At 53.9% G+C, this 18,506-nt stretch overlaps 1 protein-coding gene across 3 annotated transcripts in view; it reads right to left on the reverse strand.

Annotated features, from left to right (window-relative positions):
• LOC133362908 (alkaline ceramidase 3-like) overlaps positions 1–18,008 on the reverse strand; it is a 45,481-nt gene extending 27,473 nt beyond the window's left edge. For all 3 annotated transcript variants that reach the window (XR_009757545.1, XM_061581877.1, XM_061581876.1), the window contains exons 1-3: positions 17,876–18,008; positions 2,478–2,588; positions 2,253–2,305 (exon numbers count right to left, since the gene is read on the reverse strand). Coding sequence is in view for 2 of the 3 variants with exons in the window: in XM_061581877.1 (XP_061437861.1) it covers positions 2,253–2,305; positions 2,478–2,588; positions 17,876–17,966 (255 nt within the window). In the remaining variant the exon portion in view is untranslated. The remainder of the gene's footprint in view (positions 1–2,252; positions 2,306–2,477; positions 2,589–17,875) is intronic.
• Positions 18,009–18,506: the final 498 nt, after the last annotated feature.

Consider the following 18,506-nt stretch of genomic DNA (forward strand, 5'->3'; position numbering starts at 1 on the left):
ATGATCACCATGAACATCACCATGAACATCACCATGAACATCACCATGAACATCATGATCACCATGAACATCACCCGTCGTATTTGTGGATCAGGCGTAATTGCGCGATGTACGGTAATAGAGGTGTTTGGGTTAGATCGACTAAATATAAATGTGCCGTTAAACCTGCCACCACCCACCACCGCCAATTTTTGTAAGGTTTGTCGCGTAAACAAAACGTGCCAATTCGTTAATAATTCAGCACTAACCGGTGTGTTGGAGAGTGACAGCCTCATCTGGATTTCGCCTGGTGAGGCTGGTTGTTGTAATTACCGGTGAAACGTCACAGTACTCGAATTGTAAATGCTGTCGTGGTTTTACTCTCCAACACACCGGTCAGTGCTGTGCTAGTAACTAGTTTGCACGTTTTTGTTTACGTGACAAACGTTACTCGTCGGCCGTGTTGGGTGGCGGAGGGTTTGACGACACATGTTATATTAACACGATCTAACCCACAAACCACCTATACCAAGGATAACATTGTGGTCACGAAAGTCTCCTACGATGTGTCAATCTGTGTCATACGGTCTCTGTTCTGGATGGCCACAGTCGCATCACCACCACTCCTGGAGCGTTTTTAGTTTCCCGTTTGTGCATTCGATTGAGAGTATCTGGCTACTCCTAGAAATGTTCCCGCGGGATGACGATGACGATGACGATAAGCGACTTGGTAGAGCTGCTATCATTTGCGATGGGCCAGGTCGCTTCTGAAAGAGCCTCACAGCTCAGTGGGGCCTTACTACCTCGTAAAATACAAAATATTTTTGCTTATGGGTCTCCGTCTCTCTAGGAATGACTATGGGTATCTATGTATGTCTATGGGTCACTATGTATGTCTATGGGTCACTGTGTCTCGAAGGATCTCTATATGTCTATGTGTCTCTATGTATCTCTATGTGTCTCTATGTATGACTATGGGTCACTATGTATGTCTATATGGGTCACTGTGTCTCTAAGGATCTCTATATGTCTATGTGTCTCTATGTATTTCTATGTGTCTCTATGTATGACTATGGGTCACTATGTATGTCTATATGGGTCACTGTGTCTCTAAGGATCTCTATATGTCTTTGTCTCTATGCATATCTATGTGTCTCTATGTATGACTATGGGTCACTATGTATGTCTATATGGGTCACTTGTCTCTAAGGATCTCTATATGTCTGTGTCTCTATGCATATCTATGGGTCTCTATGTATCCCTATGCGTTTAGAGTATTTGGCTGCAATGCATGTTCACGGGACAATGACGATAAGCCACTTGGTCGAGCTGCTAGCATTTGTGATGGGCCGGGTCGCTACACAGCAGCTCAGCGGGGCCTTCTCACCTGGGTCAAATACAACATCGCGAATCTAGAATCCCCATCTGCATCTGCTGCTGCTGTCGTGGTTTGTGCAGTGGACGATGCGTGGGTTAGGGTGGACCACGAGCAGCCTCATACTCTTTGGTTTTTTCGGTAAAGTCATGTAGGTATAAAATAAAATAAATCACGACGTTTCGATGGCAACACAAGCAATCATCACCAGGTGGGAAAACCACAGCAAGAAATGTTTTTGATGTGGTTTTCCCACCTGATGATTGCTTGTGTTGCTATCGAAATGTCGTCATTTAATTAATTGTATTTTCTACCTACGTGACTTTACCGAAAGAACCAAAGAGTATGGATCCCTGCAGTCCTGAAAACTTCAAATCTAGAATGAGCAGCCTCAGTGAAGATCAAACCCCAGACATATTTCTGCCGTTGGCTCTTTCACAGCAAGGCGGTATCTCTACACGGACAATGATGATGCTGCTGCTTCTTCTGCTTTGTGCACAACTAACAGATGCAATGAACGATACAAAAATAACGTGGCTTCACCCGCTCTGGCATACATAGAGGAGGCGTTAAGATGGTCAGACACCAAATAAACACTGATATTATATTGTCTCGTTAGTCACGAACCGGCCATCCGCGATGTTGGCTATCCGCGCGTCGGATCTGGAACTCTGAGCTAGTGAATGGGTAGGTAAATGAATAGGTGAGTGAATAGGTGAGAGAGTGCATGACTGTGAGGGAGTGAATGCAAAGGTGAGTGTATGCAAAGGTGAGTGAATAGGTGAGAGTGCGTATGAGAAAGTGAATGAGTGGGTAAATGAATAGGTGAGTGAATAGGTGAATGAGTAAGTGAATCTGAGCGGGTGAATGGGTGAGTGTATAGGTGAGCGAGTCTCACCTGCATCTCGTACAGAAGGGTCATGTGGAAAAACCACGAGCCGATCCCGACCACTACAGCAACAGAACATCATCACCATCATCACAACATCCTTCACCATCATCGTTACAACATCATCACCGTCATCGTCATAACATCATCACCATTGTCACCAACGTCGTGTCTTTGTCTGCCCCCCCCCCCCCCCCATGTCTCTCTGTGTCCTTCCCGTGTCTCTGTGGGTACCTGAGATCCCCACAAGCGCCAACAGGTATCTCCACTCCACGTGGGCTCGAGCGCAGAATGGCGCGGAGAGAAGAGGGGCAGCCACCATGGGCAGGTTACTCAGCGTGTTCCCTACACACAGAGAGACACAGGGGCAGCAGCACAGGCAGGCGACTCACTCAGCGTGTTCCCTACACACAGAGAGGGGCAACAGCACAGGCAGGCGACTACTCAGCGTGTTCCCTACACACAGAGAGACACAGGGGCAGCAGCACAGGCAGGCGACTCACTCAGCGTGTTCCCTACACACAGAGAGAGACAGCAGCACAGGCAGGCGACTACTCAGCGTGTTCCCTACACACAGAGAGACACAGGGGCAGCAGCACAGGCAGGCGACTACTCAGCGTGTTCCCTACACACAGAGAGAGACAGCAGCACAGGCAGGCGACTACTCAGCGTGTTCCCTACACACAGAGAGGGGCAACAGCACGGGCAGGCGACTACTCAGCGTGTTCCCTACACACAGAGAGAGACAGCAGCACGGGCAGGCGACTATTCAGCGTGTTCCCTACACACAGAGAGGGACAGCAGCACGGGCAGGCGACTACTCAGCGTGTTCCCTACACACAGAGAGAGACAGCAGCACGGGCAGGCGACTATTCAGCGTGTTCCCTACACACAGAGAGGGGCAGCAGCACGGGCAGGCGACTACTCAGCGTGTTCCCTACACACAGAGAGGGACAGCAGCACTGGCAGGCGACTACTCAGCGTGTTCCCTACACACAGAGAGAGACAGCAGCACGGGCAGGCGACTCACTCAGCGTGTTCCCTACACACAGAGAGAGACAGCAGCACGGGCAGGCGACTACTCAGCGTGTTCCCTACACACAGAGAGAGACAGCAGCACAGGCAGGCGACTCACTCAGCGTGTTCCCTACACACAGAGAGAGACAGCAGCACGGGCAGGCGACTACTCAGCGTGTTCCCTACACACAGAGAGAGACAGCAGCACAGGCAGGCGACTACTCAGCGTGTTCCCTACACACAGAGAGAGACAGCAGCACAGGCAGGCGACTCACTCAGCGTGTTCCCTACACACAGAGAGAGACAGCAGCACGGGCAGGCGACTACTCAGCGTGTTCCCTACACACAGAGAGAGACAGCAGCACAGACAGGCGACTACTCAGCGTGTTCCCTACACACAGAGAGACAGGGGCAGCAGCACAGGCAGGCGACTACTCAGCGTGTTCCCTACACACAGAGAGGGACAGCAGCACGGGCAGGCGACTACTCAGCGTGTTCCCTACACACAGAGAGGGACAGCAGCACGGGCAGGCGACTACTCAGCGTGTTCCCTACACACAGAGAGAGACAGCAGCACGGGCAGGCGACTACTCAGCGTGTTCCCTACACACAGAGAGGGGCAGCAGCACAGGCAGGCGACTCACTCAGCGTGTTCCCTACACACACACAGAGAGACAGGGGCAGCCTCCACGGGCAGGCGACTACTCAGCGTGTTCCCTACACACACACAGAGAGACAGGGGCAGCAGCACGGGCAGGCGACTACTCAGCGTGTTCCCTACACACAGAGAGAGACAGGGGCAGCAGCACGGGCAGGCGACTACTCAGCGTGTTCCCTACACACAGAGAGACAGGGGCAGCCACCACGGGCAGGCGACTACTCAGCGTGTTCCCTACACACACACAGAGAGACAGGGGCAGCAGCACGGGCAGGCGACTACTCAGCGTGTTCCCTACACACAGAGAGAGACAGGGGCAGCAGCACGGGCAGGCGACTACTCAGCGTGTTCCCTACACACAGAGAGACAGGGGCAGCCACCACGGGCAGGCGACTACTCAGCGTGTTCCCTACACACAGAGAGAGACAGGGGCAGCACCACGGGCAGGCGACTACTCAGCGTGTTCCCTACACACAGAGAGACAGGGGCAGCCACCACGGGCAGGTGACTACTCAGCGTGTTCCCTACACACAGAGAGACAGGGGCAGCACCACGGGCAGGCGACTACTCAGCGTGTTCCCTACACACACAGAGAGACAGGGGCAGCACCACGGGCAGGCGACTACTCAGCGTGTTCCCTACACACACAGAGAGACAGGGGCAGCACCACGGGCAGGTGACTACTCAGCGTGTTCCCTACACACAGAGAGACAGGGGCAGCACCACGGGCAGGCGACTACTCAGCGTGTTCCCTACACACAGAGAGAGACAGCAGCACGGGCAGGCGACTCACTCAGCGTGTTCCCTACACACAGAGAGAGACAGCAGCACGGGCAGGCGACTACTCAGCGTGTTCCCTACACACAGAGAGAGACAGCAGCACAGGCAGGCGACTCACTCAGCGTGTTCCCTACACACAGAGAGAGACAGCAGCACGGGCAGGCGACTACTCAGCGTGTTCCCTACACACAGAGAGAGACAGCAGCACAGGCAGGCGACTACTCAGCGTGTTCCCTACACACAGAGAGAGACAGCAGCACAGACAGGCGACTACTCAGCGTGTTCCCTACACACAGAGAGACAGGGGCAGCAGCACAGGCAGGCGACTACTCAGCGTGTTCCCTACACACAGAGAGGGACAGCAGCACGGGCAGGCGACTACTCAGCGTGTTCCCTACACACAGAGAGGGACAGCAGCACGGGCAGGCGACTACTCAGCGTGTTCCCTACACACAGAGAGAGACAGCAGCACGGGCAGGCGACTACTCAGCGTGTTCCCTACACACAGAGAGGGGCAGCAGCACAGGCAGGCGACTCACTCAGCGTGTTCCCTACACACACACAGAGAGACAGGGGCAGCCTCCACGGGCAGGCGACTACTCAGCGTGTTCCCTACACACACACAGAGAGACAGGGGCAGCAGCACGGGCAGGCGACTACTCAGCGTGTTCCCTACACACAGAGAGAGACAGGGGCAGCAGCACGGGCAGGCGACTACTCAGCGTGTTCCCTACACACAGAGAGACAGGGGCAGCCACCACGGGCAGGCGACTACTCAGCGTGTTCCCTACACACACACAGAGAGACAGGGGCAGCAGCACGGGCAGGCGACTACTCAGCGTGTTCCCTACACACAGAGAGAGACAGGGGCAGCAGCACGGGCAGGCGACTACTCAGCGTGTTCCCTACACACAGAGAGACAGGGGCAGCCACCACGGGCAGGCGACTACTCAGCGTGTTCCCTACACACAGAGAGAGACAGGGGCAGCACCACGGGCAGGCGACTACTCAGCGTGTTCCCTACACACAGAGAGACAGGGGCAGCCACCACGGGCAGGTGACTACTCAGCGTGTTCCCTACACACAGAGAGACAGGGGCAGCACCACGGGCAGGCGACTACTCAGCGTGTTCCCTACACACACAGAGAGACAGGGGCAGCACCACGGGCAGGCGACTACTCAGCGTGTTCCCTACACACACAGAGAGACAGGGGCAGCACCACGGGCAGGTGACTACTCAGCGTGTTCCCTACACACAGAGAGACAGGGGCAGCACCACGGGCAGGCGACTACTCAGCGGTGCTGCACTGCTGCCCAGCGCGTCCGCAGGTAGCGGGATAGTGGATCGACCTTCCGTGAAGATTATGTGCTAAATAAGCAGGGGCCTGATGAATACGCAGTCGTGGACCAAACAGCGATAGCACCACCAGGGTGTGGTTAGGACCCCAGAGTGCAGTGCTTTTCCTCTTGAAACGCCACATGTACCCGTTGATGCTGCTGAGACATGGCAAGTATAGGCCGCCATTACAATAAGCCCACAGCTATGGTTAACAAGTCCTCAACGGCAGCGCCGGCGGAAGAAGATGTGAACATCTCAACGGCTGTGAAGCCGGACGAAGGCTGCAGCAGAATGATATGCCCAATCGTCCTTGGTTTCCTTGCTATCGGATTCATGGTCCCGTTCCGTCAAGAATTGTGTGGAGGCTGCTCTGCAACCGCTTCTCCACAATAAAAGAAATCGTGCACAGGCGTCTTTCATGAAAGGGACAAACATCTTCCGGCACGTTCAAATCAAGTCCTTGGGCATCCGGCTAGTGACGATTGGAACAGGATTGTGAAGTCTTGAAGCTTCTAGCTACAAACTGGCGTGGCGGCGGCAGCTACAAGACAGTCGTCCAACACTCGGCGGAGACGAGAGTGCATTTGGACAGCTGCAATTGCGACCGAACAGTCCTTTTTAGGATCCACTTTGCTCACCCCACGTGGGGAAGGGCGCGAGAAAATGTTCCCTAAACAAAATCTGTCTCGGCGCTTCCCGACTGGATGACCGCGTCCAGAGGGACCACCGTTGCTGCGGTGGAAACAAAAATTTAAGTCAGACGATATAATTTGGGACCTGGAATGTCAGGAGCCTCATGGACAACCCTAAAAGTGAATGCCCAGAACGCCACACCGCAATCGTGGCCCAGGAACTCAAGACGACACAACATTGACGTGGGGCTGCCCTCAGTGAGACTCGGCGAGCAGGGAAAGCTCAAGGAAACAGGAGGTGGCTATGCTCCCCTCTTCTGGAAAGGCAGCCAGCAAGAACAACAACGGAGGCTGCGCAGAGTTGGTTTCACCATCAAGAGTGAACTCATCAATCAGCTTGACGAGTTACTTATCAGAATCAGTGAGCGCTTCGTGACTATGCCTCAAACTGGTGGGAAGCCAATAGTGCCACTGCCATCAGCGCATATGCCCCGACTCTTGACTCCGATGATGAAACCAAGGAAGAATTTTACGCCAACCTTTACCGGGTCTTTACGACCGTTCCGCTGGGAGACAAACTGGTTCTTCTCGGTGATTTTAATGCCAGAGTTGGAAGGGACTTAAGCCTCTGGAATGGAACCATCAGCAAGGGAGGAGTGGGAGAAGTCAATTCCAACGACATCCTCCTCTTGACTAAATGCACGGAACGTGGACTCATTGTCGCCAACACCGTGTTCCGCTAGAAAAGAAAATACAAAACATCATGGCAACATCCACCATCTAAGCACTGGCACTTTATTGATTATGCCATTGTCCATGCCCGAATTCGGCAAGATATCCACATCACTCAGGCTGTGCTCGCAGCTGATGATTGCTGGACTGATCATCGACTCAACTGTTCAATTATGTCCAGAAAACTCGCTCCCAAGTGATGGCTGCAGCGGAAGAGATGCCGACGAAAGATCAACGTCGAAGGTCTGAAGGACTCGATTAAGCGAGACCTCTTCCGCCAATGCCTCATTGAAAAACTGTCAAAGTTGAATCGCCAACACTAGGAGTATGTGGGCGGCGCTTGGGATGTCCTTAAGTCCACCACCATTAACACTTGGAGTCTCTACCAAGAATCATGAGATCCAAGAGTTGATAGTGAGACAAAGCCATAAAGAAGGCTACCCTCTCCGGTGTAGGAATAACCAGCTTCAAAGACAATGCGTAATATTATAATCAGAGCATGTCTGTTTGCACGTTCACCAAAAGCACTGTGTGTAGTTAATGCAGTAACTTGATTCCTTGAAAAAAATATATATTTTGTGTTTGAAAATCTTAACACCCGTTTTATTTCCAGAAAGGGCACGAAACGTATTCTTACTTTTCATACTTTGATATTGATACCGGCAAAAATGTCCCATGCTATATCCCCCATGATGTAGCGTACTCCAACACAAGCTAGCAAGCACAGAAGTCCCCGCACTGTCCTGTGGGCTGAACGAAATCTCCTCGTCCATGGGAAGTCTGTTGCTGCTGCTGCTGCCCCCTGGACTTTGCCTGCCATGTGTCCTGGCAATCGCTCTTCGCTGGTGTCGTTTCAGTGTCTCCCGATGACGCTGTGCGTGTGTGCAGCGGATAAATGGCAGTGGTTGATGTCTGCTGCTGCTGCTGGCCATGACAGATAGAGGGCTTCAGCAGAGAGACAGTGCATGTCGTGTGGCTGTTCCTCCTCTGTTCAAGGAGCGCAGGCCGCCACAGTGGGCTACCTGCGCAAATAATAGCGGCTAAACGAAGTGGCTTATCATTAACATCATCATCATCACGCAGGGATTCATTTTTTTATTGCAGTCGCCAAATAATCTGAACGCGCGGCGACGTTGATTCGAAATGTCAAGGGGAAAAAACTTGAGGACTCGGAGGGAAATCCACGCAGTGACCACCACGGGGGGAGAGAGACACGGACTCTAAATATACAGCAGCAGGCATCGTCAGGGGTCGGGATCGAACCCATGAACTCCTGCATACCAGGCGAGGGAGAACACATCTCACCATGGCGAGAGAAAGAGAAAGACGCAGATGCCAAACATACAGCATCAGCCATCGTCTGGGCCGGGATTGAACCGACGACCTCCTGCAGCACACCAGGCAACGAAATTAACATCTCCTAGCCACTGTGATGATGATGAAAGAGCAAGATACAGACTCCAAATACACAGCAACAGGCATCCTCAGGGTTGGGATCGAGTCCACGACATCCTGCACACCAGGCGAGGCATTTAACATCTCACGTGGCCATCGCAAATGATCGCTCAAAAAATGCGCGTGATGTTGATTCTAAATGTGGAGGAAAAAAACGGAAAAAAATTTACCCGTAAAAACAAAGTTTTTCACTATAAATCCTTTATATGCGTGGCGGCTAGAGTCCTCTCGTCCTCTGGCTTGAGATGGCTGCCACCTATGGGTCAGATGATTGCCTGCCACCATTAAGCAATTGGTAATTAAATATAAAAAAAAATCCTAAAATGTTGAAAATTTTGGAGAAAAAAAATTCACGCAAATAAATTGTCATGCACAACGAGTCTGTGTACAAAATGTCAGCTTAATTGGATCACGGGAAGTGGGTTAAAAAACGACCAAAAGATTTGCACGGTCGTAAGCGCGCAAGCAAGCAAGCAAGTGAACTCTCTCTGCCTGTGTCCTCTCTTTGGAATGTTCACACTTAAATTCTAACTTAGCAATCTTTGAAATACGTAATCAACCAGGCTATGCGTTAATTGTGTGTTGACCGACCCTCTGTGTTGTTTTACATTACATTTCGATATTTTACTAGGTTATTGAATTTTAGTTTGTCCTTCTGATTTTCAGGCTTGCTTGCCGTGTCATCGCACTTGAAGAACCTTGTTTTGTTGTCCACTCATTGATATGCAAATGTTTTCTCTGGCCCCCTCCCTCTCTCTGCCTCCTCCCCCCTCTGTCTATTTAAGGCCACCCCACAGAGATGATCACTCCTCTTTGTTACCTGTGTTGCTCTCTCTATGTATCTTGGTGATATCTGTCTGCTAATATGTCTGTCTATAGTTTTCTGGTTAGATTTTATGTCGCTATTTCATTATACCTGATGATGATTGCTTGTGTTGCAATCGAAACGTCGTATGCTATTATTTAATTTAATTTATTATTTTATCTTTAGACGTGACTTAACCGAAAGAACCAAATAATAATTAATATAAAGGATTTAAAAACGGAGAACCCGGAGAAAAAACCACGCGACAACAGAGAGAGAGACGCAGACTCCAAATATAGAGCAGCAGATATCGTCTGGGTCAGGGTCGAACCCACGACCTCCTGTAGACCAGGCGAGGTAGTTAACATCTCCTAGTCGCCGTGATGAAGAGAGAGAGACGCAGACTCCAAATATAGAGCAGCAGCAGGCATCGTCAGGGTCGGGAACGAACCCACGACCTCCTGTAGACCAGGCGAGGTTGTTAACATCGTCTAGCCACCGTGGCGTGTCGATCGCTCCACCCGGCTTTAACAGCATCCAGCATCGTCACGGCTCAGCAATTTCGACAACAGCCGCCGACATTCGGTGACGTCACTACGTCGCTTGGTGCCAGGCTAGGTGTACCTCGAGGCCGCCACGTGAAGCGTAGAAGGCTCTCGCTGCTGGCAGGAGGTCACAGGACAGACCCAGGTGCCACAGGTTGACCATTGTCCCAGGCTAGGTGTACGAGTAGGAGGTCACGCGACACACCCAGGTGCCACAGGTTGACTGCTGTGCCAGGCTAGGTGTACGAGTAGGAGGTCACGCGACACACCCAGGTGCCACAGGTTGACTGCTGTGCCAGGCTAGGTGTACGAGTAGGAGGTCACGCGACACACCCAGGTGCCACAGGTTGACTGCTGTGCCAGGCTAGGTGTACGAGTAGGAGGTCACGCGACACACCCAGGTGCCACAGGTTGACTGCTGTGCCAGGCTAGGTGCACGAGGAGGAGGTCACGGGACAGACCCAGGTGCCACAGGTTGACTTCTGTGCCAGGCTAGGTGTACGAGGAGGAGGTCACGGGACACACCCAGGTGTCACAGGTTGACTGCTGTGCCAGGCTAGGTGTACGAGGAGGAGGTCACGGGATAGACCCAGGTGCCACAGGTTGACTTCTGTGCCAGGCTAGGTGTACGAGGAGGAGGTCACGGGACACACCCAGGTGCCACAGGTTGACTGCTGTGCCAGGCTAGGTGCACGAGGAGGAGGTCACGGGATAGACCCAGGTGCCACAGGTTGACTTCTGTGCCAGGCTAGGTGCACGAGGAGGAGGTCACGGGATAGACCCAGGTGCCACAGGTTGACTGCTGTGCCAGGCTAGGTGTACGAGGAGGAGGTCACGGGACACACCCAGGTGCCACAGGTTGACTGCTGTGCCAGGCTAGGTGCACGAGGAGGAGGTCACGGGACAGACCCAGGTGCCACAGGTTGACTTCTGTGCCAGGCTAGGTGTACGAGGAGGAGGTCACGGGACACACCCAGGTGTCACAGGTTGACTGCTGTGCCAGGCTAGGTGTACGAGGAGGAGGTCACGGGATAGACCCAGGTGCCACAGGTTGACTTCTGTGCCAGGCTAGGTGTACGAGGAGGAGGTCACGGGACACACCCAGGTGCCACAGGTTGACTGCTGTGCCAGGCTAGGTGCACGAGGAGGAGGTCACGGGATAGACCCAGGTGCCACAGGTTGACTTCTGTGCCAGGCTAGGTGCACGAGGAGGAGGTCACGGGATAGACCCAGGTGCCACAGGTTGACTGCTGTGCCAGGCTAGGTGTACGAGGAGGAGGTCACGGGACACACCCAGGTGCCACAGGTTGACTGCTGTGCCAGGCTAGGTGTACGAGGAGGAGGTCACGGGACACACCCAGGTGCCACAGGTTGACTGCTGTGCCAGGCTAGGTGCACGAGGAGGAGGTCACGGGATAGACCCAGGTGCCACAGGTTGACTGCTGTGCCAGGCTAGGTGCACGAGGAGGAGGTCACGGGACACACCCAGGTGCCACAGGTTGACTGCTGTGCCAGGCTAGGTGCACGAGGAGGAGGTCACGGGACACACCCAGGTGCCACAGGTTGACTGCTGTGCCAGGCTAGGTGCACGAGGAGGAGGTCACGGGACACACCCAGGTGCCACAGGTTGACTGCTGTGCCAGGCTAGGTGCACGAGGAGGAGGTCACGGGACACACCCAGGTGCCACAGGTTGACTGCTGTGCCAGGCTAGGTGCACGAGGAGGAGGTCACGGGACACACCCAGGTGCCACAGGTTGACTGCTGTGCCAGGCTAGGTGCACGAGGAGGAGGTCACGGGACACACCCAGGTGCCACGGCTTCACCGACCGAGCTGACCGGCAGATGCCCCCCCACTGCCCACTCCCCACCCCCCCACCACTCCCCACCCCCCCACCACTCCCCGCACCGGGAGCTCATTTAGGGCTGAGTCGACCTAGGGGAGGCCCACACCATAATCGTCTCGAGTCGTCACCGATTGCCGTCGATGTTTGCCGTGGCCGGGGAGTCGAGCTCGGGGGGGGGGGTTTCAGGTGAGCGGCCTCTCCCCACCACCCCCCACCCCCCCACCACTCCCCACTCCCCCAACCACTCCCCACCCCCCCAACCACTCCCCACCACCCCCCACCCCCCCCCACCACTCCCCACCACTCCCCACCCCCCCCCACCACTCCCCACCACTCCCCACCCCCCACCACTCCCCACCCCCCCACCACTCCCCACCCCCCCCCCCCACCTATCTTCACCACGTGCTGCGTCCGTGCAGGAATGTGAGGAGCGGTGGCGGAGCGGTTAGCGCCCTGCACCACGAACCCGGGACCTGGGTCGGGGTTTGACTCCCGCTCACGGCCACCAGCGTCAGCGACGGCCATCTCTGAACCGGTTCTAGGCGTCCCCTAAGTCGACTCGGCCTCAAATGAGTACCCGACGGTTGCCGCGGTGGCCCTCGCCTGGTCTACACGAGGTCGTGGATTCGATCCACGACCCTGACGATGCCTGTTGCTCGTGCTGTATATTTGGAGTCTGCATCTCTCTCCCTGAGCTCGCGTGGATTTTTCTCCGGCTCCTCCGGGTTTCCCCGCCCCACATTGAGACTCAACATTACCAAGCGCCTTTCGAGTATTTGGCTTCTGCGAGAAATGTCCACGTGATGATGATGAAGATGATACCAGCCACTCCGTTCAGCCAGCATCTGTGATGGCCAGGGCGCGTTGGAAAAAACACATCGCTCTACATAATAGCTCAGTGGGACTTTGCTGGTAACATTTTTAAGAAGTTTAGTTTTGAATAGTTTTAGTTTAGTGTAGTAACCGTCAGCACTTGGGAGACGAAGTCAGCCGGGCCTGCTGTTGGCAACTCAACCCCCATCGTGTGTCACAGTGCAGCCCTTCATGAGGTGCTCCTGCTACTCGCTCCTAACAGCACTTGCCCCTACAGTCTGTTAGAGGCTACACGGGGGACCTTTATCTGTCTACCTTCATAGGCGCTGCTGCTCGCTACTAACAGCACTTGCCCCTACAGTCTGTTAGAGGCTACACGGGGGATATTTGTCTGTGTCTACCTTCATAGGTGCTGCTGCTGCTCGCTACTAACAGCACTTGCCCCTACAGTCATTGACCTTTACCAATGATTAATATCGCATGGCTGCTTAGGTACGGTGGGAAAGAAATGCGGTTCCAACTAAATTCTTTGAGTGGTCATTTGTGATGGCGAGGTCGCTTCTGAAAAAGTGCTACACAGCTCAGTAGGGGCCTTACCTCGTCAGATGGGAAACACATAGTGAAGATGTCATTGTTTTCATGTTGTCTATTGGTATTTAAAGTTATTGTTTACCTTGCCTATACTTTGCAACGCCCACCGTGTCTGTTGTAACGTTCTGAGCCCATGCCCCTACTGGGACATCTGTGACAACAAAAAGCTTCATAGCTCATCGGATTCCTCCTGCGGTCTATGAATACAGATCCTGAAGTTCACGTGTTCGCCGTGGTGGGGTCACGGTGGGGTCACGGTGGGGTCACGGTGGGGTCCAGGCGCAGCCCTGCAAGTGTCCGCTCGCTCGACTGGAGCCGAAAGAAGCCCCCCCCCCCCCCCACTACTCGTCTGTGCCGGGCTGGACTAAAAACTAAACTACTCGCTTTTATTTAACTCACTCTGTCTGTTGTATCCTCAAATCTTGTAACTCAATGTGCTATCGACTGCAAACTTTGTATACTTATGTCATACTGATGACAATACTATATTCTATCATTATTTTTTTTAAACAATCTTTTCTATATTTTATGTTTTGGCTTGGTTCTAATTGTCCACGCTCAACTGACGTTGGCTATAATTGGCCACGGTCCCCTTACGTCAGGGGTCGGGAATCTTTTTGACTGGGAGAGCCATAAAAGCCAATATTTCTAAATATATTTCATTGAGAGCCATATAGTATTTTTTACGTATAATAAATTAAATGTCTTACTTTTAATGCGACTTCTGGTCACGGGACCCGTGACCCGAGAAATTTTATCTTCAAAACTAATTTCTGTTTACTTTAAAATGACACAGTATTATTAAGCAATATCACAAGTATTTTAAAATCAGTTCCAAACTGATTTTATTTTAATTTTATTATTATTATTTTCAACTCAAAATTGCCTGAGAGCCATATGCCGTCACCAGAAGAGCCATATATGTCTCGCGAGCCATAGGTTCCCGACCGCTGCCTTACGTGATGGCAAGCTTCGGGGCCACTTGCTGGAGTCGTGGAGTTCTGCCATTACTCGTACGGTTCATTAAAGCGTGTTTTTCAATAAGTATTTTTAAAGGTTACTTATTTTTTACGTAACCAGGTACGGCCCACCACTGAGCTGTGTGGCTCTTTTTCAGAAGCAACCTGGCCATCACAGACGATAGCTCAACGAAGTAGCGGCTTTCACGTCGTCGTCATCATCATGCACGTGGCAATGTATAGCAGTAGCCAGATACGCGTGGCCTCGATTCTAAACGTGGAGGGGAGAGCCAGATAAAGATCCACGCGACCACGGGGAGAGGGAGAGACACGATATGGACTGTGAAAATATATTTTTGGGTTAGATTGCGAAAATATAAATGGGTCGTCAAACCCGCCACCACCCGACACAGCCAATGAGGGAGGTTTGTCACGTAAACAAAACGTGACAATGTATGCGTTGGAGAGTAAACCCGCGACCTCCTGTAAACCAGGCGAGGTAGTTAACATATCCTAACCACCGTGATGATAATGAGAGAAAGACGCAGACTCCAATCGTCACGGTCGGGGATCGAACCTACGACCTCCTGTAGACCAGGCGAGGTAGTCACCCCCACACGCTCCACCCCCACACGCTCCACCCCCACACGCTCCACCCCCACACGCTCCACCCCCACACGCTCCACCCCCACACGCTCCACCCCCACACGCTCCACCCCCACACGCTCCACCCCCACACGCTCCACCCCCACACGCTCCACCCCCACACGCTCCACCCCCCACGCGCCACCCCACACGCTCCACCCCACACGCTCCACCCCCACACGCTCCACCCCACACGCTCCACCCCACACGCGCCACCCCACACGCGCCACCCCACACGCGCCACCCTACCCACGGCGTAGAGAGTGGAGGAGAAACTGGTTTCTCCGGATCCAGAAACCGGTTCGCCTCGCCGAAGCTGGTTGCGCATTGGGGGCCAAATCCGACAGAGCCGCACACAGACAAAGGTGGCCCGTGTAGCCTGTGCAGGTTGCAGGGCAAGCGCAGCTGCCAAATCCACCGCGCGCCCGGCCGCCTTTGTCTCCCGTCGTGCCCACGTCTACGACCGCACCGGATCTGATTTATGGCCGAGTCAACCCAGGGGAGGGCCGAGTCAACCCAAGGGAGGGCCGGTTACCGGTTCAGACATTCGCCTTCACCGCTGGCTGTGGTGGCGAGCGGGAATCGAACCCGCGCTCTCTCCGCTCGTTCGCCGTAGTGCGCTAAGCGCTCCCCCACCGCTCCCCGCGCTCTTCTGCTCGGGATGAATCCTCTCTGGAGTGACTCCCGCAGCAGCCATGGCGGCAGCCTTTGGTGGCACATGTTGTTTGACGTTTATTGTGAAATTTCGGTCACAGTTCCTATGATCACTGTTACATTGCTTTTATGGTTTTATTTTGGTGATTTCGAAAAGTTGTTTTGGTTTGGCCATGTTTGTTTGTTGTAGTACGGAGTTAGAATGATGGCTTTAATCTAAGTTGTCTTGTGGTTGTTGTTGTTGTTTGACTTGCATCCCACTGGGATGTTTGCACAGCGTTGGTGTGCGGTGCTTTTTTTCTGGAAGACTTTGCAGTTTTTTCCTGGATTTTTCTTTTGCGCGTAGTCACTTTGAGATGTTATCTTGTTCATGTTTTTGTTTGTTGCGGTTGCACCCGATTCAAGAGCCGAATGGCTCACAGGGCTATACCTAATAAATACAACTGAAACTGGTTCTTTCGGTAAAGTCACGTAGGTATAAAATAAATTAACTCACGACGTTTCGACTGCAACACAAGCAATCATCAGGTGGGAAAACCACAGCAAGAACATTTGAAAAAAGATTGCTCGTGTTGCAATCGAAACGTCGTGAGAATTTTATTGTTTTATTGTTATTTTCTTATTTCTCTTCTACGTGACTTTACCGAAAGAACCAAGAATGTGAATCCCTGCAGTCACGAAAGCTTCAAATCGGAATAAATCTGTCACGCTCAGAGCCTCCATTCGACAACACGACAAAGAGGCCCTCCCTCAGTGCCGGAGCGGCAAGTGCCGTTGCGGCAAGTGCTGCTGGGGCAAGTGCTCATTTGAGGCCGAGTCGACCTAGGGGAGGCCCAGCACCGGTTCAGAGGATCGTCACCGTTGGTGGTGGTCGTGAGCGGGGTGCTAACCGCTGCGCCACCACTCCCCACCTCCACCTCTCACAGCCTGAAACTCACCCTGCAGTCACCCCCCACGTGTGACTACTCAGTCAGTCACCCCCGTGGGTGACTCACAGAGTCAGTCAGTCAACCCCCGTGAGTGACTCACAGAGGCAGTCAGTCACCCCCACAAGTCACCCCCCGTGTGAGGAGTGACCCACAGAGTCAGTCACCCCCCGTGGGTGACTCACAGAATCAGTCAGTCAACCCCCGTGAGTGACTCACAGAGTCAGTCATTCAACCCCCGTGAGTGACTCACAGAGGCAGTCAGTCACCCCCACAAGTCACCCCCCGTGTGAGGAGTGACCCACAGAGTCAGTCACCCCCCGTGGGTGACTCACAGAATCAGTCAGTCAACCCCCGTGAGTGACTCACAGAGTCAGTCATTCAACCCCCGTGAGTGACTCACAGAGGCAGTCAGTCACCCCCACAAGTCATCCCCCGTGTGAGGAGTGACCCACAGAGTCAGTCACCCCCCGTGGGTGACTCACAGAGTCAGTCAGTCAACCCCCGTGAGTGACTCACAGAGTCAGTCAGTCAACCCCCGTGAGTGACTCACAGAGGCAGTCAGTCACCCCCACAAGTCACCCCCCGTGTGAGGAGTGACCCACAGAGTCAGTCACCCCCCGTGGGTGACTCACAGAGTCAGTCAGTCAACCCCCGTGAGTGACTCACAGAGTCAGTCAGTCAACCCCCGTGAGTGACTCACAGAGGCAGTCAGTCACCCCCACAAGTCACCCCCCGTGTGAGGAGTGACCCACAGAGTCAGTCACCCCCCGTGGGTGACTCACAGAGGCAGTCAGTCAACCCCCCGTGAGTGACTCACAGAGTCAGTCAGTCAACCCCCGTGAGTGACTCACAGAGGCAGTCAGTCACCCCCACAAGTCACCCCCCGTGTGAGGAGTGACCCACAGAGTCAGTCACCCCCCGTGGGTGACTCACAGAATCAGTCAGTCAACCCCCGTGAGTGACTCACAGAGTCAGTCATTCAACCCCCGTGAGTGACTCACAGAGGCAGTCAGTCACCCCCACAAGTCACCCCCCGTGTGAGGAGTGACCCACAGAGTCAGTCACCCCCCGTGGGTGACTCACAGAGTCAGTCAGTCAACCCCCGTGAGTGACTCACAGAGTCAGTCAGTCAACCCCCGTGAGTGACTCACAGAGGCAGTCAGTCACCCGCACAAGTCACCCCCCGTGTGAGGAGTGACCCACAGAGTCAGTCACCCCCCGTGAGTGACTCACAGAACTCGGCTACGAAGGGCGAGTGGTCGTAGTTGTCCTCGCACCAGTCCAGGGTGGCAGTGGGGGGCCCCCAGTAGCCGAGAGGCGCCATGGGGAGCCGGGCTGGAGCTGCAGCAGCAGCAGCAGGAGTCGAACTCAGCTGGCCGCGTGGGATGAGAGCTCCCCACGCCCACTAGCCAGGTAGCCACGCCCACTAGCCAGGTAGCCACGCCCACTAGCCAGGTAGCCACGCCCACTAGAGGTGTAGCCACGCCCACTAGAGGTGTAGCCACGCCCACTAGAGGTGTAGCCACGCCCACTAGAGGTGTAGCCACGCCCACTAGAGGTGTAACCACGCCCACTAGAGATGTAACCACGCCCACTAGAGGTGTGACCACGCCCACTAGAGATGTAGCCACGCCCACTAGAGGTGTAGCCACGCCCACTAGAGGTGTAACCACGCCCACTAGAGGTGTAACCACGCCCACTAGAGATGTAACCACGCCCACTAGAGATGTAACCACGCCCACTAGAGGTGTAGCCACGCCCACTAGAGGTGTAACCACGCCCACTAGAGGTGTAACCACGCTCACTAGAGATGTAACCACGCCCACTAGAGGTGTAGCCACGCCCACTAGAGGTGTAACCACGC

Source organism: Lethenteron reissneri, unplaced genomic scaffold (assembly GCF_015708825.2).
Source record: "Lethenteron reissneri isolate LAM-NWPU_2019-01 unplaced genomic scaffold, ASM1570882v1 scaffold_1638, whole genome shotgun sequence".
Lineage (NCBI taxonomy): Eukaryota > Metazoa > Chordata > Hyperoartia > Petromyzontiformes > Petromyzontidae > Lethenteron > Lethenteron reissneri.